Source organism: Erythrolamprus reginae, chromosome 12 (genome assembly GCF_031021105.1).
Source record: "Erythrolamprus reginae isolate rEryReg1 chromosome 12, rEryReg1.hap1, whole genome shotgun sequence".
Lineage (NCBI taxonomy): Eukaryota > Metazoa > Chordata > Lepidosauria > Squamata > Dipsadidae > Erythrolamprus > Erythrolamprus reginae.
The window spans coordinates 34,596,663-34,617,255 of NC_091961.1; the positions used below are offsets into that span (position 1 = coordinate 34,596,663).

The 20,593-nt window shown below is 54.0% G+C and overlaps 1 protein-coding gene across 5 annotated transcripts in view; it reads left to right on the forward strand.

Annotated features, from left to right (window-relative positions):
- DSCAML1 (DS cell adhesion molecule like 1) overlaps nucleotides 1-20,593 on the forward strand; it is an 89,083-nt gene that overhangs the window by 59,133 nt on the left and 9,357 nt on the right. For 2 of the 5 annotated variants that reach the window (XM_070765395.1, XM_070765392.1), the window contains exons 12-24: nucleotides 4,060-4,259; nucleotides 4,455-4,551; nucleotides 5,443-5,571; nucleotides 7,776-7,943; nucleotides 11,285-11,355; nucleotides 12,614-12,854; nucleotides 14,207-14,353; nucleotides 14,860-15,015; nucleotides 15,780-15,919; nucleotides 19,416-19,602; nucleotides 19,686-19,803; nucleotides 19,893-20,056; nucleotides 20,181-20,279. In XM_070765395.1, the coding sequence (XP_070621496.1) occupies nucleotides 4,060-4,259; nucleotides 4,455-4,551; nucleotides 5,443-5,571; nucleotides 7,776-7,943; nucleotides 11,285-11,355; nucleotides 12,614-12,854; nucleotides 14,207-14,353; nucleotides 14,860-15,015; nucleotides 15,780-15,919; nucleotides 19,416-19,602; nucleotides 19,686-19,803; nucleotides 19,893-20,056; nucleotides 20,181-20,279 (1,917 nt within the window). Of the gene's footprint in view, nucleotides 1-4,059; nucleotides 4,260-4,454; nucleotides 4,552-5,442; nucleotides 5,572-7,775; nucleotides 7,944-11,284; nucleotides 11,356-12,613; nucleotides 12,855-14,206; nucleotides 14,354-14,859; nucleotides 15,016-15,779; nucleotides 15,920-19,415; nucleotides 19,603-19,685; nucleotides 19,804-19,892; nucleotides 20,057-20,180; nucleotides 20,280-20,593 lie in introns of those variants that run through there. The other 3 variants (XM_070765393.1, XM_070765394.1, XM_070765396.1) reach the window with 3 other exon arrangements.

Sequence of the window (20,593 nt, forward strand, 5' to 3'; positions counted from 1 at the left end):
GCAAAGACGTGGGCTACTGTGAGCCAAGAGCTGTTAATGCTTTCACCAAAACCCCGTCTTCCAAAATAAACCCGACTCTGCGTGGTGCACCATTGCAGTGATCAGCACGGCCCACGTCATTCGTGGAAAGGGTGGTGAACAAGGCGGGCATCTTAACTCGGCCCCCTCCGAAAGGAGGCTGTGATACAGCTGAGAGAGGACCCCCTCTCCGGTGGCCAGTCATGTGCCCCCAGGCTGGGCTCCACGTCCCCCCCCTCCGGGCCTCTTCCTTGTCTCTGCCCCTCCTTGCTCTCTTAGGACTCATCAAACCTTTGGGGGGGGAGGTTCTCATGCCATTTGCCTAGTTTCTCTTCTGCTCCGTTGCCCAAGTGGCCCTTTCCCGATTGAGTGGCCAGCCTTGAATGCCCACCATTCTTTCACTCGCCCTTGCCCACCCCCCTCCCCTTCAGCCCCATTGAACGGTGTGCGTGGCGATGTGGCCTCACAGTCCAGCCTGGGTTCTGTCCACATGCTGCCGATGGGGACCAGCTGAAAGTCGGCCTTTTCCCAGCTAATTGAATTAGATTAAAGCCCCCAGTGTCCCATTAGAACGGTGTGCGTTGCCTGTGCTGATTGCCATTACCATCTATTACTGCAGTCTTTGGGTGGGCAGTGCCTTTTCCTAAGCTCCCCCCCCCCCCCCGAGCCAGCCTGGTTGCATGCTCAGCATTTTGGATTAGGGAGAAGAGGAGGGGGTGGCAGGCATGGCTCTGTGGCAGCTGTGGTGGGTGGGCTAAGCTGCGGTGGAAACGGAGGGGTGGGCTGGGGGAGCCAGCAGCTAGCGGCCAAAGCAGCCCGGGCAAGAGCAATGGAGGGCAAAGTTCAGAAAAGGCGACCCATAACCCTTGGAGCCCCTCTGTCCTTCTCTCTACTGTGCAGGCTCAGGTCTTGGCTGCCCACGTGGCCTCCTGGCCAGCAGCTCTCCCTGAGTGGGCAGCCACCCACAGACCCGTGGGGCTGTGGCCCCCCACGCCCAGGGCCCAGGATCATTCCAGCTGGGAAAGGCGCCTGCAACTCCAGGTCTCCCCCCCTCCCTCCCCCCTCTCTCTCTGGCAAAAGGAGGCTGCAGGCTTCTGCCCCCCCCTCCACTGCAGCTCAGGAAACCACAGCCCCCCCTCCGCTTCCCTGAGGCCCATTTGGTCCAAAGGTCCGAAGGGTGGACAGGCTCCCTTTGGCTCTGGGCAACTGCCCGATTGGGGGCTGGCCACAGCTTCCATGCTAGCAGCTGCTGACCACCTCTGGAGTGAAAGGAGGCCCCTCCGTGGGCTTTCTGTCTCCCCCCCCCCCCCCGTGGTCTGCTCAGTTCCTTGGAGGGAGTTTTTGGAGACCTCTTTGAAAAGTATATAAAATCTTCCTCAAGAATTCCATATGGACTTTTCATGGTTAAAACTTGCATTTGGTTATTTGTCTTTTACAATTTATGGTGGGTCCAGACGTATGTTATAAATTTTGCCTGCTTCACTATTCCATGAGCTTCAGCTCTGGTGTAAGGCGGGGCCATTCCTTCTCCTTCTTAAGTCCATGTCCTTACTCCTGGGCTAAGAACTAACAGGTGGTGTTTAGCCAGAAAGTAGCAGCTTCCCCACAGCTGGGGGTGGGGGTGGGCTTTCTCTGGGGAGTCCTGGCTCTTTCTGGATGGGCAACTGAAGGCCAGAGGTTTTGGTGGCTTCCTCTAAATTGAGGCTGGACCAGTTTCCCCTCTGACCCCCCTCCCCGAGTAGCCGGTGGGGCTGCTCTTGACTGGTTTTCCTTTCAGCAAAGCTGGTGTGTTTATTACACTTCTGTGCCTCCCACGACCTCTCTCTTCCAAGGCTGCGGTTATCTTCCCTGATGGCATTGGGAAGAGGAAAGAAGGGTGGTCCCTCCAAAGAGGAGGAGTCCCCCCACCCCCCCGATTAGCGCCCAGTGGCCCATCTCTCTCTCAACGGCGAGTTTAAGTTTAAGTTTAAGTTTAATCAGATTTGTATGCCGCCCCTCTCCGCAGACTCGGGGCGGCTCACAGCAACAGCAATACAAGACAAATCCAATATTAAATTAATTTTAAGAACACCACAAGTTAAAACCAATCATACACACTAGCATACCATACACAAATTTTATAAGCCTAGGGGGAAGGAACATGTCAATTCCCCCATGCCTGACGACAGAGGTGGGTTTTAAGGAGCTTACGAAAGGCTAGGAGGGTGGGGGCAACTCTGATATCTGGGGGGAGTTGATTCCAAAGGGTCGGGGCCGCCACAGAGAAGGCTCTTCCCCTGGGTCCCGCCAAACGACATTGTTTAGTTGACGGGACCCGGAGAAGGCCAACTCTGTGGGACCTAACTGGTCACTGGGATTCGTGCGGCAGAAGGCGGTCCCGGAGATATTCTGGTCCGGTGCCATGAAGGGCTTTATAGGTCATAACCAACACTTTGAATTGTGACCGGAAACTGATCGGCAACCAATGCAGACTGCGGAGTGTTGGTGTGACATGGGCAAATTTAGGAAAGCCCATGATAGCTCTCGCAGCTGCATTCTGCACGATCTGAAGTTTCCGAACACTCTTCAAAGGTAGCCCCATGTAGAGAGCGTTACAGTAGTCGAGCCTTGAGGTGATGAGGGCATGAGTGACTGTGAGCAGTGACTCCCGGTCCAAATAGGGCCGCAACTGGTGCACCAGACGAACCTGGGCAAACGCCCCCCTCGCCACAGCTGAAAGATGTTTCTCTAATGTGAGCTGTGGATCGAGGAGGACGCCCAAGTTGCGGACCCTCTCTGAGGGGGTTAGTGACTCCCCCCCCCAGGGTGATGGATGGACAGATGGAATTGTCCTTGGGAGGCAAAACCCACAGCCACTCCGTCTTATCCGGGTTGAGTTTGAGTCTGTTGACACCCATCCAGACCCCAACAGCCTCCAAGCACCGGCACATCACTTCCACTGCTTTGCCGACTGGACAAGGGGTGGAGATGTAAAGCTGGGTATCATCTGCATACTGATGATACCTCACCCCATGCCCTTGGATGATCTCACCCAGCGGTTTCATGTAGATATTAAATAGTAGGGGGGAGAGGACCGACCCCTGAGGCACCCCACAAGGGAGTAACCTAGAGGTCGACCTCTGACCCCCCACTAACACCGACTGCGACCGGCCAGAGAGGTAGGAAGAGAACCACTGAAGGGCAGTGCCTCCCACTCCCAACCCCTCCAGCCGGTGCAGAAGGATACCATGGTCGATGGTATCGAAAGCCGCTGAGAGGTCAAGAAGCACCAGGACAGAGGATAAACCCCTGTCCCGGGCCTGCCAGAGATCATCCATCAGCGCGACCAAAGCAGTTTCCGTGCTGTAGCCGGGCCTGAATCCTGACTGCTGAGGACCTAGATAATCGGTGCAGCAGGTCTGGTGGCGCCTGGATGCCTTTGTGGGCCACAGGGCTCTCTGGGCCCCCTGGAGGCTCTTTTTGCTCTGAGATGCAGGTGTCGGGTGGACGTCCAGCAAAGGGGCTCTTGGTCCGGGCAAGGGTGCTTTTTGTCGGGAGCTCTGGGAGGCCTCTTCCTCCACCCCGAGTCTTCGGAGAGGGGCGGCATACAAATCTAATATTATTATTATTATTATTATTATTATTATTATTATTATTATTATTATTATTATTATTATTCCCGAGGGCAGGAGCCTGTGGTGGCCTCCAGACCATCAAGCTCCCAGCTGCAGCGTCCACGTCTCTTGGGTTAACAGGCTTCCTTGTGCCCATTGTAGGGGTGTGTGTGTGTGTGTGTGTGTGTGTGTGTTTCCTTCCCTGCTCTGTCCCTCTCGTAGCTCTACATTTATGTCTCTGAAAGTATTTTACATAGAATTATCTTAATTCATAACCACTTTTATTTCAGTTCCTCTTTCTTTATTTCAATTGTGCTTTAAATAATTTCAAAGGGAAATCAGTCAATTAACTAAACTGGTCAAAAGCTCTCCAGAGATTGGCACGGACAGAGAATCTTTGAGGGGGTTCTGAGGTCCCCCCCATCTCCTCCTCCTCTTCTCTCGGCAGTCCCAGCTATGATCACCTCCCACCCCAACACCACCATCGCCATCAAGGGCCAGGCCAAGGAGCTGAACTGCACCGCTCGTGGGGAACGCCCCATTATCATCCGCTGGGAGAAAGGGGACACCGTGATCGATCCCGACCGAAACGCCAGATACGCCATTGCTACGAAGGATAATAGCGACGAGGTCATCTCCACCCTCAAGGTAAGAAGCAGGGCTGGGGGGCTGGGGGAAGGGGCTGCAGCCGGGCCCTTTGCAGGCGGGGGAGATTTGGAGCCCCCTGTGGCTGCAGCAGGGGGGCTGCAACTTTCCTTTGCTGCCGGACCCTCCAGCTGGCCAGAGGTCTTTCAGGGAGTGGCACCATTGAGACTTGAGCTGACGTGGCCTTCTCCTCCACAGCTCAAGCCTGCTGAACGAGGAGACTCTGTTTTTTTTTCCTGCCATGCGATCAACTCCTACGGCGAAGACCGAGGACTTATTCAACTCACTGTCCAAGGTATTGGCCTTTGTTGGGTGTCAACGCACCCAGGCGGTGCGTAGCTTTTGCTGGGTTAATCCCCAGCTCATGACAAGGGACCTTGGGGGGCTGCAGAACGCTGGCCCCATTGTGGTACAGCTGCTATTCACAATAAAAAACTCCAGGAAGTCAGCACTATTTTTTTCACGGTCAATTTCCTGAGAAAAGTATGACACGAACATGGATTTAAAACAAGTAAAATATTATATCTGATTCCCTGTTGAGATCTTTTATGCTAAATTTTACCTCTATCTGCACCTAGATGTTCTCTAGGAACTCAAGTGCAAAATGGAAAGGGGCGCTTCCCCCCCCCCATTCAATTCCATTCAATTCAGTTTATTAGATTTGTATGCTGACCCTCTCCGAAGACTCGGGGCGGCTCACAACAACGATATTCCCACAATGCACGCCCAGGTTTTGGAAGCGGCTGGTCTCCCATCGTTTCTGCACTGTGTCTAGGGAGAACTAGCCAGGAGGGGCTGTTCTGAGGCGGGGCAGGTTCCCCTGGTTCCACTGAGCTGCCATGGAAATGGGAGTTCAGGGACACCCCCTACCACCACCACCACCTCTCCAGAGCTGCGCTTAGCTCTCGGTCATCCTTCGTCCCCCACCTCCGCCTTTACGTTCTGTGCAGCTGGCTGGCTATGCAATTTCAGTTGATGCGCTCTTTGATACATTGCTCAATATGCTAATCTTCAACCTGCATTTTCAAGAAAACCTACTCAATGTGGAGAAGTCCTTCCTGGCACCTCTTGCTAATTTCCCCAACGGTTGGCGTTTTCTGGGCTGGCGGCTGGTGGCCTGGTTTATGCCCGCAGGCTGTGCGTGGCATTTCCTATTCCTTACGGCTGCCCTCCTCTCCCTCCCCAGAGCCCCCAGACCCGCCGGAACTGGAGATCCGGGAAGTGAAAGCCCGGAGTATGAACTTGCGGTGGACTCAGAGGTTTGATGGCAACAGCATCATCACCGGCTTTGACATTGAGTACAAGAATAAATCTGGTGAGCGGAACGAATGATGTGCTGAGTGGGAAACACCCGGCTTAAGATTTATGCGCATTTCTAAAATTTATTTATGACTCCAAGACGTCCTCAGTTTACAACGATTCATTTAGCAGCCAGTCCAAGTTACAATGGCACCGAGAAAAGTGATTTATAGCCATTTTCCACACTTTTTGATCAGAATTCAAGTGCTTGGCAACTGGCATGTATTTGCAACAGTTGTGGTGCCCAGGCGTCCCGTGACCCCCTTTTGTGGCCTTCTGACAAGCAGAGTCAATGGGGGGAAGCCAGATTCCTTTAACAACCATGTTACTAACTTAACAACTGCAGTGCTTCAACTCTGGCAAGGAAGGTTGTAAGATGAGGGGAAACTCTCAGCTCAGTTGTGGTCATCAGTGGAGAACTACCTGTTCTCAGACAATGGAGAAATTCCACGTGAACAGAGCGTTGGCCTCCAGGGATGCTGCCAAACGCAGGGGAGGGGGAGGGGGCCTTTGGTCCAAGGAGCCGCGTTCCGGCCTTGCGGGCCCTTGTGGATGCAGTGCCATTGAGGACTCCGTGCCAAGGACTCGATGTGAGTCCGTCTGCTGAACGAAGCTGCCTCTCCCACGCTGAAGAGGCCTCCCTGGCCCAAGTGAACAATGTCTGTAGCATTTCCCTGATCCATTCGTTTAGTCCCGTTGTTAAAGAAGGCAATAATTATCTGGCACAATCTGTTTTTGACCAGCCCATGTTGACTTCCAGGAGTCACTTTGCTCACTTCTAGGTCTCCGCAGCTCCACTGCTTGAATATCTTTTCCCAAAACTTTCCCAGGTGTTATTGTCAGTCTGACTGGCCTCCAGTTTCCCATTTTTGAAGATTGGAATCACGCGAGATCTTATCCAGTCCTCTGGCAGTTCCTTGGTTCTCCAGGAGCTTTGAAGGATTTGGTTCAGGGGTTCCGAGATCCCTTCTTCCAGTGTCTTCAGAACTTTGGGATGCAACCCACTGGGCCTGGTGATTTGAAGGCATCCATTTTGCATACGAGACGTCCTGCCCCTTCCTCTTGACTCCTATTCCTTCTCTGCCGTCTGCTGTGCTGCTTTTGAGAGGGCAGAGGCAAAAACGGGTCCATTTCCTCCCTGTAGTCCATCACTTCCTTGCCATCTTCTCCCATTACAGATGATATCATAGTTGGCTTTTTCAAAGTTATAATTGGTTGTCCTATTATTATGGTTGTTTTGGTAAGGACATATATCGAGACGAAAGTCAGTCACTGCTGGAAAAGTGCTCTTTTATTTGTAGTCCATAAATTGGGTGTATTGCAGGAGTTGAGATAGAGACAATTGCTGAGTCCAGGATTTGTTGCTAGTTGTTATAGTCCTAGATTGGCAATAGCGTTGTAAGGGGCTGAGATATGGGTTCAGTTGAACATTCATTTAGGGTCCAGTTAATGTGAGGTCAGTTGTGGACACCAAGAAAAATCTATTTTCTTGGTGACTTCACTTATTTTCCTGGGTAAGTAAGTCTGCCAACACCTGTTGGATGAACAAAGGGCACGATTCCTCGCCATTATTTCTTTGGCCTTCCTATCCAGGACCTTGAGTTCTCTTTTGAGTCCAGTTGTGCTATTCCAGCTGTGTATCTAATGAGGGGAATTGCCCAGATGTTAATTCCCTTGGTAGTATTTCCTCCTTAAGATCTTCCTCACTCTAATGATGTTGTTGGACTCAAAGTCCTCCTCCTCGACTTCAGCGTGGTCGATATTGTCGGCTGGAAGGGAGGCCCAGGTATTTGTAGTCTTCATCCAGATCCCTGATTTTATTTTCACGGGGCCTTGTAGATCCCTTCCGATTCCACTGTTCTGTCCCCCATCTGATGGGAGCCATGGTGCCGATCCTACTTTGGGGGAGGTTGGGAGGGCCTGGCAGAGGCTGCGGATGTTCGATAGCCATGGCTATTTGTTATTTATTTATGGATACATTTATTATTTATCGGTTGCTATTATTTAACTCTCCTATGCAGTCACTTTGGCCGACTTGTTACTCTGTCTTGACCTCCAGCCTCCCAGGAGCTAAAATAATTTTGGAGGTGTGAGAAAACAAAGTGAAGCTCCCTGTCCTCTGCCTCCTTCTTCACAATTATTTTTGGTTTGAAAGGCTTTGCCACACGCAGCTGTGTTTGGGTCGGCCCGTAAACGCTCCCCCGTTCTGTTGGTTTCCAGATTCCTGGGACTTCAAGCAGTCCACCCGGAACATCTCTCCCTCCATCAACCAGGCCAACATCGTGGACCTTCACCCGGCCTCGGTCTACAGCATCCGCATGTTTTCCTTCAACAAGATTGGCCGCAGTGAGCCAAGCAAGGATCTGACCATCAGCACGGAGGAAGCAGGTGCCCACCGCCGCCACAAGGCAGTTTATGAATCACACGGGTGGCGGGCAGAGTGCGGGAAGGAGGAGGACGCGGAGGCTGAGAACTTGCCGTCGGTGTCTGCGCTTAAGACCCCTTTCTTTTCGCCCCCCCCCCTGTTCTGCCCGGGAGTCTGTTGTGCTCACTCGGTCTCCACAGACAAGGGGTGTGTGTGTGTGTGTGTGTAGGGGATGCTGAAGTCTCGGTGGCAACAATGTCCATGTGAGTGCACACGGGCTTGTCAGGTTGGAAGAATTCCTGGTTCCTTGGGGCAAAAGCCATTTTCTTGTTTTCTTGGGTGGGTCGTGCCAGGCATCTGCTCTCCTGATTAACTGGACCGGGTTCCCTTGAAAAGCTTTCGCAATGAAAACATGGGTCGAATGGGATTTATCTGATGAAAGGCCTTGCATCAAAATATGCAGGTCTGCTTTCTAAAATGCCACAGAATAAGGATCTTTCGGTATAATTTACAGCATTCCCCAAGGTTCCCCCTTTAAGTAGAAGAACTTTGTGGATTCTCAAGTTTATTATTTATTTATTCGACTTCCGAAGGACTCAGCGCGGCTTACAACAATGTAAAATACAAGACAATAAAAAGAAGTCAAATATAAAACTAAGTTCTAAAACATTAATTAAAACCCCAATAAGCATAATACAGTGATCCCTCGATTTTCGCGATCTTGTTCTTCGCGAAACGCTATATCGCGATTTTTCCCACCCGATGACGTCACTCTCTTCCTTCCTTTCTCATCTTTCTTTCTCTCTCTCTTTCTCTATCTTGCTTCTTCCTCTCTCACACTCTCTTCCTCCCTCTCTCATCTCTTTCTTTCCTTCTCTCTCTTTCTCTATCTCTCCCCCTCTTGCTGGCGGGCGGGCGGTGGGCAGGCGGGCGAGCGGGGGCATCAGCGAGGAAGACCCAGGGAAGGTTCCTTCGGCCGCCCAGCAGCTGATCTGCTCGGCAGCGCAGCGAGGAGCCGAATCGGGGTTTCCCCTTTGCATGGGTGGCGGGGAAACCCCGATCTTCGTCTGCTCGCTGCTGCTGCGCTGCCGAGCAGATCAGCTGCTGGGCGGCCAAAGGAACCTTCCCTGGGTCTTCCCCGCCGCCCACGCAAACTCCACCATCTGCGCATGCGTGGCCATGAAAAAATGGCGCGCATGCGCAGATGGTGTTTTTACTTCCGCAACCCTACATCGCAAAAAATCGATTATCGCGAGGGAACGGAACCCTCACGATAATCGAGGGATCACTGTAAACATTTTCATACAATTTGGCCATGGATGTTGTTGGTTCATGGCCCCCCAGGCCTGTCGGCAAAGCCGGGTCTTCGTGGCCTTTGCGCGGTGGCTCTCACAGTCTTCACTTCCGGCCTGTCTCTCTCTCTCTCTGTGTGTCTCTCTCTCTCTCCACGGAGGGAGCCCCTTCCCAGCAAGCTAAAGCACCTCTGAAGTTTGTAGAACAGATAGAATAAAATAAAATAACAGAGTTGGAAGGGACCAATCTAGTCCAATCCCCTGCACCCCTTCAGTCAAATGATTATCCAATATCTTCTTTAAAACTTCTAGTGAATAAGTGAATAGAATAGAATTCTTTATTGGTCAAGTGTGATTGGACACACAAGGAATTTGTCTTTGGTGCAAATGTTCTCAGTGTGCATCAAAGAAAAGATACATTTGTCAAGAATCATGAGGTACAATACTTAATGATTGTCATATGGGTCAAATAAGCAATCAGGAAACAATATTAATATAAATCGTAAGGACACAAGCAACAGGTTACAGTCATAAGTGGGAGGAGATGGGTGATAGGAATGATGAGAAAAATTAGTAGTAATAGCAATGCAGCCTTAGTGAATAGTGAGGGAATTATTTGTTTTGCAGAGCGATGGCATTTGGGGGGAAACTGTTCTTGTGTCTAGTTGTCTTGGTGTGCAGTGCTCTATGATGTTTTGAGGGTAGGAGTTGAAACTGTGTCCAGAATGTGAGGGGTCCATAAATATTTTGACAGCTCTTTTTTTGACTTGTGCTTCCTGAGTTGGCACAGAAAGAACATTCTTCGTGGTGCTTTTTCGACGACGCTTTTGATGTTAGGTGGCCATTTTAGGTCCTGAGATATGGTAGAAATTTGAAGGTCTCTACTGTTGGTAATGTGTTGTGCAACATTGTAAGAGATGGTAAGATGGGAGGTTTTCTCCTAAAGTCTACCACCATTTCTAAGGTTTTGAGTGTGTTCAGTTCCATATTGTTCCAGTGGCGCCATGAGGCTGCTAGTTGTTCAACCTCCTGTCTGTCTGCGGTTTCATTGTTGTCCTGAATGAGTCCAATCACTGTTGTACCATCTGCAAACTTCAGTAGTTTAACAGATGGGTCATTTGAGATGCAGTCATTGGGATATAGAGAGAAGTGGTGAGAATACACAGCCTTGGAGGACCCCTTTGCTAATTGTACAGGTATCTATATGATTTTGCCTAGCTTCACTTGCTGTTTCCTGTCTGTTAGGAAGCTTGTGATCCACTTACAAGTGTGTTCAGGTACCAATAGCTGATTTAATTTAGTTGGAAGAATGTCCAGTATGATGATGTTGAATGCTGAACTAAAGTCTACAAAGAGGTAGGATGTAGTGTAGTGTTGGAACATTCACAACTTCTGGAGGCAAGCTGTTCCACTAATTAATTGTTCTGACTGTTAGGAAATTTCTCTTTAGTTCCAAGGTTGTTGTTATTATTATTATTATTATTGTTTATTAGATTTGTATGCCATCCTTCTCCAAAGACTCGGGGCAGCTCACAGGATACAAAAATAACACAACAAATCTAATTAATTAAAAATTACCACCAAAATCCCATATATATTAAAATCAGTCAGCCAATTCATTCACAACCACACATTACCTTTCGTAAACAGGGGGAAGGGGGTTGATATAATTGCCCCATGCCTGGCGACATAAACGAGTTTCCTGGCTCTTGCGAAAGGTGAGGAGGGTGGGGGCAGTGCGAATCTCTCTCCTTGTTTAGTTTCCACCCATTGCTTCTTGTTCTACCCTCAGGTGCTCTGGAGAATATAGTTTGACTCCCTCTTCTTTGTGGCAACCCTTGAGATATTGGGACATTGCTACCACGTCTCCCCTGGTCCTTCTTTTCAGTAAACTAGCCCTGCCAAGTTCCAGCAAGCATTCTTCCTATCCCCGAGTCCATTCCGCCAGGCCTGCCTCCCTGGGCGTTTCGGAGGCCTGAGCCATGGGCAGGCAAGGCCAGGGTCAGGAATGTGCCACCCCCAGGGGCTTCTCTTTGTCTGCACAAGGTGTCATGGGACTTCCACTCTTTCAGCTCCTGATGGTCCCCCGCTGGATGTCACCCTGCAGCCGATGACCTCCCAAAGCATCCAGGTCACCTGGAAGGCAAGTACGCGCGTTCTGTGCGGGAAGGAGGGCTGCGATTCATGGGAACCATCAACTTCAGATCGTGCAGAATGCGGCCGCAAGAGCCATCGTGGGGCTCCCTAGATTCGCCCACGTTTCTGCAACACTCCGCAGCCTGCACTGGCTGCCGATCGGTTTCCGGTCACAATTCAAAGTGTTGGTCATGACCTTTAAAGCCCTACATGGCATTGGGCCAGAATACATCCGGAACCGCCTTCTACCGCAAGAAAGCCCAGCGGCCGATAAGGTCCCACAGAGTTGGCCTTCTCCGGGTCCCGTCGACCAAACAATGTCGTTTGGCGGGCCCCAGGGGAAGAACCTTCTCTGTGGTGGCCCCGGACCTCTGGAATCAACTCCCCCCAGAGATTAGAATGGCCCCCACCCTCCTTGTCTTTCGCAAATTACTCAAGACCCACCTTTGTCGCCAGGCATGGTGGAGTTAGGATATTCCTTCCCCTAGGCCATTACAAGTTATGTATGGTATGTTTGTGTGTATGTTTGGTTTTTATAATAAGGGTTTTTAGTTGTTTTATTAAATTGGATTGTTACATGTTGTTTTTTATCATTGTTGTTAGCCACCCCGAGTCTGCGGAGAGGGGCGGCATACAAATCCAATAAATAAAAATAAATAAATAAATGTCCATCTCCCCGCACTCTATGACTTTGCTTAGTACGTCCTCCTCCTCGGGGAGTTCTTTTTCTTTCCAGTTTGTTAAATTTATATGCCACCAGACTCCCAGTGACTATGAGGGTTTATTTTGAAAATAAATAGATAAATAATTTTTAAAAAATCTATATTTTTTAAAACGTTGAGGGGAGAATTGTATTTGCCGAAAGTCCTTCAGTTGAGCGACTGGGTTAAATATCTGAGGCAGGGTCTTCCTTCACGAGGAAAGGGGGCTCTTGGCTCCGACGGAAGCCAGCCAGCCTCCTTGGCGTGGGCCCCCATTCCCAAGGAAGAGTGCCAGAGGGGGCCTCCACCTGCTTTGCCCTTCTTTTGGGATACCTGTGCCAAGAGGAAGACCACCTCTTCTGCCCTTCTCCACGGCCGGCCATGCAGAGCACGTGAACGTGAGGAGGGCAGGCGGCCCCGAAGGCCTGGGGCGCTCTTGGGCACACCCCTTCCCTTGAACAACTGGGGAGCGGGCCTTCAGGTGGCTGGGCGGGGGAGGAGATTGCCCCTGCCTGCCGCCCTCTGGCTCCCTTCCCCGTCTTGACTCCCCTCCTTGACCCGCAGGCCCCCAAGAAGGAGCTCCAGAACGGGGTTATCCGAGGCTACCAGATCGGCTATCGGGAGAACAGCCCCGGAAGCAGCGGCCAGTACAGCATCGTGGAGATGAAGGCCACGGGGGACAGCGAAGTCTACACCCTCGACAACCTGAAGAAATTTGCCCAGTATGGGGTGGTGGTGCAGGCTTTCAACCGGGCGGGCACCGGGCCCTCCTCCAGTGAAATCAATGCCACCACGCTGGAGGACGGTGAGCCTTCCGCAGTCGCGTGCTCCTTCAGCCGCTGCTGCATTTCATTCCGGTACAGCCGGGCCGCCTCTCCCACCCCCCACCCACCCCCACCCACCCACCCACTCCAAGCTGCTCCTGTTGCCCCAAAGGAAGCCCGGCTCCTGTCTGCTGAACCGATTCGTCACCAGAGCAGCAATAATTGTTAGGAGGAGGGTGGGGCTCCCCAGCTGGGTTTTATTCTGCCTATTCTGCCTTTGGGGGCTCTAGGTGCATGGCAATTTCTCTGTGGGAGCTGAAATACATGGTAGTCCCCATTCGGTGGTGGCCCCACTTAGGACAAGCGCGTGAGTGGCAGAGAGCAAGACTTCCCTCCCTTTCCTTTCCTTTCCCTCCCCTTCCTTCCCCTCCCCTTTCCTTTCCCTCCCCTTCCTTTCCCTTCCCTCCCCTTCCTTTCCTTCCCCTCCCCTTTCCCTTCCATTCCCTCCCCTTCCTTTCCTTTCCTTTCCTTTCCCTCCCCTTCCTTCCCCTCCCCTTTCCTTTCCCTTCCATTCCCTCCCCTCCCCTTCCCAAGATTGGCAGAAGATGACCTTCCTGACCTGGAATGCCTGGTCCCTCTTCGCCCCCCTCCCCCTGTTAATGTGACCCCTGCATGGGAAAGGGCCTGCAGGGGCTGCCGGTTTGATCCCCCAGGGGCATCGTGGTCCTCCCTTGAATGCCCCTCTGATCAGAGCGCCCCCAGCGTGCCACCCTTCAGCCCCCCAGTCTGGGCTGGCGGGGGTCCCTTGGAGTCTCTCTCTGCCCACAACGCCTTGTGCCGGGGGGGGGGGGGAGCAAAAGTTTCTTCCTGGTTGGTTCAGCCGTTCTTCATCCTTAATTAAGGCCCTCGTTAGCCTGTCAAAGCAGGATGGCTTCCTGCCTCGTTGAGTGCTCCTCCTGGGGTATTCAAGGGGCCCTGCTTTAGCAACGGTGGTGTTATTCCCCATAATTATATTACCTTCGTCTTCTTCAATGGACTCTCTATTAGTTTATAACACCAGCCCCTAATTACACCACGCATTCGGCTTCACACGTAAATAAACTGAAACAATCATCCTTTTCCAAGTGGATCATTAGGGTGATATATCGTCATTTAAATGCTCATAAAAATTCGATATCTCTCTTTGGGGGCAGCGGGTTCTCATTACCTCCACCCCAATTGCTCGCACAGCCTCCCCTTCCTCAAGCAAGTGCACAGCCTGGTGGGCCTGGCGGAAAACGCCACGGCCGGGGACTCGATGGGGATCGGGGGTGGACGATCGGCCCATGACGCTGCCCTCCTGTTGGAAGGAAGGGCCAAGGTGGCACCCCTCTCCCCTTGCTTCCCTGTCCAGTTCCCAGCCAGCCCCCTGAGAACGTGAGGGCCTTGTCCATCACCTCCGACGTGGCTGTCATCTCGTGGTCCGAGCCCCCCAGGAGCACCCTCAACGGCATCTTGAAGGGCTACCGGGTCATCTTCTGGTCTCTCTACATGGATGGGGGTGAGTCAGGAGCCTTGTGCCCACGGCCTCAATTAGTTCACTTCCGCTAATTGGATTCAGCGTGCAGCATCCTCTCTGGAGGGCCGGAGAGTGTCCTTCCTCCCCCCCAACACACCAGATCCGCAGATGGCTCACGTCAGAAGTGATGTCCCTCCTGGAGGCTCCAAGCGGTGGCTGCCTGTCACTCAGCCACTGCCAGACGAGCGAATCCCACCCCACCCTCCTCTGGGAGCCTCTGCCTGGCTCTTGTGGCAGCTCTTGCTGTGTTCGGCCCAGTGGGCCCAGCGTCCTCCTCGGGGGGGGGTTTCCTGGAGACTGCAGAAGGCCGTCTCTGACCCTCAGTAGATGCTTTGTCCACGTGCCAGATAGACCCCCGGGCCGCTCTCCACACCCCTGTCCCCGAGGCCCTCTGGGCAGGCTGAGCCGTGGGGGTGGGGGGGGCGGAGGGGGGCAGCGGGGGCCTGGCCGGCCTCTGCACCGACGGAGTGCCCTTGCTTCCCCAACAGAGTGGGGGGAGATGCAGAACGTCACCACCACTCGGGAGCGGGCTGAGCTGCGCGGCCTGGACAAGTTCACCAACTACAGCGTGCAGGTCTTGGCCTACACCCAGGCGGGCGACGGGGTCCGCAGCAACGTCCTCCACATTCAGACCAAGGAAGACAGTGAGTGACCACGAAGCTGGGCCGGGGTGGGGCTGGGCCCCTTGCCTACGGGGGACAGCCACTCAATTTTGGGGGGGAGGCTCTGCTTCGGAAAGGCCCCGGGGGGCCCGCTCTGGGGTGGGGGCTCAGGACTTTCCTCTTCCGCCCTCCCTCGGGAATTGGGGTCTTTGGCCCAGCTAACCCAGTTGCGTGGCCTGTCCTCCCCTCCCAGCCAGGGCAGCCACGGGGGTGAGGAGGCTACGGGCGTCTCCTGGGCCACAGGGCAGAGTCAGGGGCTGCTGGGGTTTGGCAAGAGCAGGCACCGAGAGCCCTACAGAGGGGAGGGCAGCCCGTTGCAGGGTCAGAAAAGGCCCCCTGCAGCTCCTGCTGGCCTTAGCCGCCCGCCCTTTTGTGTCCATCCCAGGGCATGAAAGGGACGCCACATCTGGGCTGCGCTCCAGCGCTTGGGGGCAGTGGGGCTCTAGGGGTCGAGGGGAGTGGGGCTCTTTTCTAGCTGTGACATGATTTGAACGGTGGGCTGGATGGGCACTGGGGACCCTCAGGTCAAGCCCACCTGGGTGGCAGCCCTCCCAGCAGGTGTGGGCTGGCCAGCTGATCTCTCCCAGGTGTGGCCAGAGAGGCCGGATCCCGAATCCTCCGTGGGGCTGAGAGCAGGCGGCTGCCAGGACTTCCCCTCCAGCGGCAGACACTGCCCCCCAGGAGAGCAGGGCCTTTGGGGGCTGGCGCGGCTGATCACCGCGAATGGGGCTCCTTCCCTCTTGCAGTTCCGGGCCCTCCTGCCGGGATCAAGGCGGTGCCTTCCTCCGCCAGCAGCGTTGTGGTGTCTTGGCTGCCACCCTCGAAGCCGAACGGAGTCATCCGGAAGTACACCATCTTCTGCTCCAGCCCGGGCTCCGGCCAGCCGGTGAGCAGCTGGGAGGGGGCTCCTGGGAGGGGCAGCAGGCACCCCGGAGATGCCTGGCAGTGAACCGGTGGGGGGTGGGCTGTGCCAGGCACCCTGAAGAGAGCGCTGGCCTTGGGAAGCTTTGCTCGGGGGGGGGGGTGCCCACCGCCATTGGGTGGACCGTCTCAGGCTGTTTGGGGCACCAGGACGGGGAAGGGAAGAACAGTGTGGTAGCCGGTCAAACTTCCCTCCCTCCCTCCCTTCTGCCTGCCATTGTTTATTATTATCATTATTATTATTACTATTATTACTATTATTATTATTATTATTATTATTATTATTATTTATTAGATTTGTATGCCGCCCCTCTCCGAAGACTCGGAGCGGCGCACAAAAACAAAACACAGATTAAAAAACCATTTAAAACCCTTAATATAAAAACAATCATACATCTCATACAAACCATACATAAAATGGAAACGGCCCAGGGGAATCAATTTCCCCATGCCTGACGGCAGAGGTGGGTTTTAAGGAGTTTGCGAAAGGCAAGGAGGGTGGGGGCAGTTCTAATCTCCAGGGGGAGTTGATTCCAGAGGGTCAGGGCCGCCACAGAGAAGGCTCTTCTCCTGGATCCAGCCAGACGACATTGTTTCGTCGACGGGACCCGGAGAAGGCCAACTCTGTGAGACCTAATCGGTCGCTGGGATTCGTGTGGCAAACGGCGGTCCTGGAGATATTCTGGTCCGATGCCATGAAGGGCTTTATAGGTCATAACCAACACTTGCCTGACAAATGAATCCTTGTTTGTTTTACAAAGGAGACATCAACTTTAGTGGCCAGCATTCATTTACTAATTCAACTTACATCCCGCCCAATAATGCACACCTCTATATTTATGAGGACCCACCAGTAAAAGTCAAGGACGGATGGCATCCATGGGCTGAGTGTCCGACTCGCCTCCCTTTTCCAGTGGGGGGGAGGGGGGAGCACCCAGTGCAGCAGGCAGGTCCTCCCCCGATGGAGAAAGCCCCTTCCTTCCGGCCAGTCTGGGCAGGGGGGCAGAGAGCAGAGGGGCTCCACAGGGTGGCCCCCGCTGGGCCTGGACTGCTCCCCCGCAGCCCCTGCTCTGGCAGCAGCCGCAGAAGGCGGGAGGGTCGGCCGGGACGGCTCTGTGGTTCCTGCTGGTCTCCAAGCTTTGGGAGCTTCCCAGCCTGACCCACGATTGCTTCCATGTCCTTATCGCACCAACAGTCGCTAAGGTTCCCTCGAGTGGGTTGGGTTGGAAGAAGAACCTTCAAGCCGCCACAGCCCCTTTTGGGTTAGTCACATGGAAGATAAAATCACTCCTAGCTTCTCGGGCGCCTTGCAAAACCCTGTGGGGTCCATTTCGGCTACGAACCCCAAGAAAGCGGGCCGGGCTTTCTGCGGAACGACCCCTGTGGCGTGTAGGCGAGCGGCTGGACCCCCCTGGCTGGACCCTCATGTGAGGAATGGGACGACAGAGTCCCTTGGGAGTTGGGGGCGGCATGCAAATCCGAACAAACGAACTAAATAGATTTAATGAATTAATGAACTGGATTGCTAGGTTGCCCTTCTCCTGTGGGCTCAGGGTGGCTTACAACATGAGTCCAATACAACGCGTGACAAACCCCATACAGTCTAAGAAACAATCCAGCCACCCACATAATACATCCAACTGGCCTTCATCCATAGCCACTGGTTTACGCTGTTGGCCGGAGCATGGGGCAATGCTCAACAGCCCCAGGCCTGCTGGAAGGCCAGGAGGGTGGGGGCAGTGCGAATCTCTGGGGCAGCTGATTCCAGAGGGTCGGAGCCGCCACAGAGAAGGCCCTTCCCCTGGGCCCGACCAGGCGACATTGCTTGGCTGACGGGAGCCGGGGAAGGCAGATTCTGTGGACTTTAGCCGGTCTCTGGGACATGTAAATGGAATGAAACGAACAAATAAATAAATGTTGACAGTGGGAATGGTACCGCCACCAAAGGAGCATCTGCTTTCATCTCAAACTTTCCCTTCTTTGGGAAGATTATAGAGAAGGTGTTGGGACCCTGGGGTGAAGTGGCTGTGGGTTCGAATTAAGATTCTTGGGATGCTCCATGTAGGAGGGCCGTGGAGACGGTCGCCTCCTGCAGAGACTTCAAGGCAGCGGTCCTCATGACGCTGGTTTCGATTCATTGCAGTAGGAGAGAGCTGAGCGGTGATCAGCCAACAAGCCAACGACAGAACCGCGGCTGAGCCTTTGGCCGTTGGCTCCGTGTGGCCCAGGCAGGACAGGGACTGCTTTGTCCATCGAGGGCAGGGAAATGGGGGCAGCCCAGATCTTGGTTGGCCTCCTGGGGGCGTTCGGGCTCCCCTAGGTTGGGGAGGGGGGCGGGCACAGCATTTGCTTATCAAGGTCGCTTCCTGCCGTTCGTTTTAACATCTGGGGCCTTCGTTTCCAGGGCAACACAATCTTTTCATCAAAGCAACTGGTGAAGCTGCTGGGATCTTGTTTCCTTGGCATCTTGTCAGGGCTGCCATTTGGCCTAAAATTATGCATGCCATGTAATATTTATGCTTGCATATTTAAACACTGGTTAGATTTAAGCATTCTGCCTGTGGATCTATCAGTCCGTGTTCCAAGCACGACGAACCACAACGCTTCGGCCACGATGGAGCGCTTCTAAGGCCGCCGCCAGGGCCCACGGGTGGCAGCCCAGAGTCCGGAATGCAGGATTTCCCCAGGGAGGAGGAGGAGGAGGAAGAGGGGGGTAGGGGGTGGCCTCCTTTTCTCCGGACCCCAGAGGAGAGCCCAAGGGCTTGAGGACCTGGGGGCTTTGGGCAGCTGGGCTGGCTTGCCTGCTTCCACAGAGACATGCCTCGGGCCACAGTCTACAACTGCTTGGACGCTCCATCAAACCAACGATCAGTGCAGCTCCCAGCAGCCTGAAGGTCCATCTTGCAGGAGTCGGAAGCAGTGCATGCCGGGAGTTGCGACTTGCAATAGGGCGACAAACACACAAGTAGGCACCATCTGTCAGCTCCAGGCCAATAATGTCAGCCGTGTGTTCTGATGATGGCCGAAGAGAGCTGAGATCAACGGCCGGCCGAGATCGGGGCTTTGTTTATAAAAGAGCCCAAGTTATAGATGAAAAGCGTTTGAGGTCCTGCAGAAGGGTCAGGGAGGCCCTTAGGGAAAGGTCTTTCTCCTCAGACCAGGAAGCAGGGCAGCCGCTGAGATTTTGGGCAGGTTGAGAAGGAAGGACGTGCACGAGGACCCCTCACCCTGAGATAGGCCGCAGTGGGAGGGATTGACTTGTAATAAACTTGGGGTTTTAGGTTAGTTAATTTTAAACTTAAATTGGGTTTAAAAGGTTTTCATTGTCTTTCTATATGTTGCAAGGCCGGCATACAAGCCCAGTAAATGAATCCATGCAGCAACGGCTCAGCGGTTGCCCCCAGGGACACAGGCCGGTGGGGGGCAGCTGTTGGGGCGTGCAGGGAAGCAATCTGATCCAGCTGCAGGCCTGTTCTCCTTCGGTTCTCCTGCAGGCTCCCAGCGAGTATGAAACCAGCCCGGAGCAGCTGTTCTATCGCATCGCACACCTGAACCGCGGGCAGCAGTACCTGCTCTGGGTTGCGGCTGTCACCTCCGCCGGGCGGGGCAACGTGAGCGAGAAGGTCACCATTGAGCCGGCTGGAAAAGGTTTGCAAGCGGCACAGGGAGCGCCCGGCACTTTGGCGGCTGCTGTGGACCCCAGCCCCCGTCAGCCTCCCCCTTTTTTGCAGCTCCAGCCAAGATCATCTCCTTTGGGGGCACAGTCACCACCCCCTGGATGAAGGACGTGCGGCTGCCATGCAGCTCGGTGGGGGACCCTCTCCCGGCCATGAAGTGGACGAAAGACAGGTGCTCTCCTTAAAACCAAAGGTGGGGGGGCGGGGGGGGGGCTTGGAAGCCAGAGCCTGCCTTGCTCATGTTCAGGTCTTCTCTGGCAGTGATGACTCGGCTATTCCGGTCATTCTGGATGGTCATCGCCAGATCCAGCCCAACGGCACCCTGACCCTGCGCTCGGTGAAAGCAGAGGACTCGGGCTATTACACCTGCACCGCCACCAACACCTGGGGGTTCGACACCATCATTGTCAACCTGCTGGTGCAAGGTGAGCCCATCAGAAGGAAGCCCCCCCCCTTCATTTGGCCCCAGATGCCCCCTCCCTTCCCTGCCCCAGAGTGCCTGGCCTGGTGGGTGAGGAGGAGGCTGACCCCCACGGCCTTCCCTTTCAGTGCCCCCAGACCAGCCCCGGCTGATGGTGTCCAAGACTTCGGCTTCCTCGATCACTTTGGCCTGGATCCCCGGTGACAATGGCGGCAGCTCCATCCGAGGCAAGTTGGGGGGGTCGACGGGGGAAGCCTGATGGTTCCCGGACGGGTCTCCCCCACTCTGTCCCACCTTCCTTCTCTGGGCCTGGGCTCCATTTGGGGCCGTGCTGTTGGCCTCCTGGGCGCAGCTGCCCCGTGTTGCTGGGGCCAAAGATTTCCCAAGGGAGGCCAATGCTGGGTGGAGGGGCTCTCAAGGGCTCCTTGGCTCTGTGAACGATTCCTCAGAGCTCCATTCGAGGGGGGGAGGAAAGTGGGTGAGACAGAGACAGAGAGGGAGAGAGAAAGTGAGAGAGAGAAAGTGAGACAGGGACAGAGAC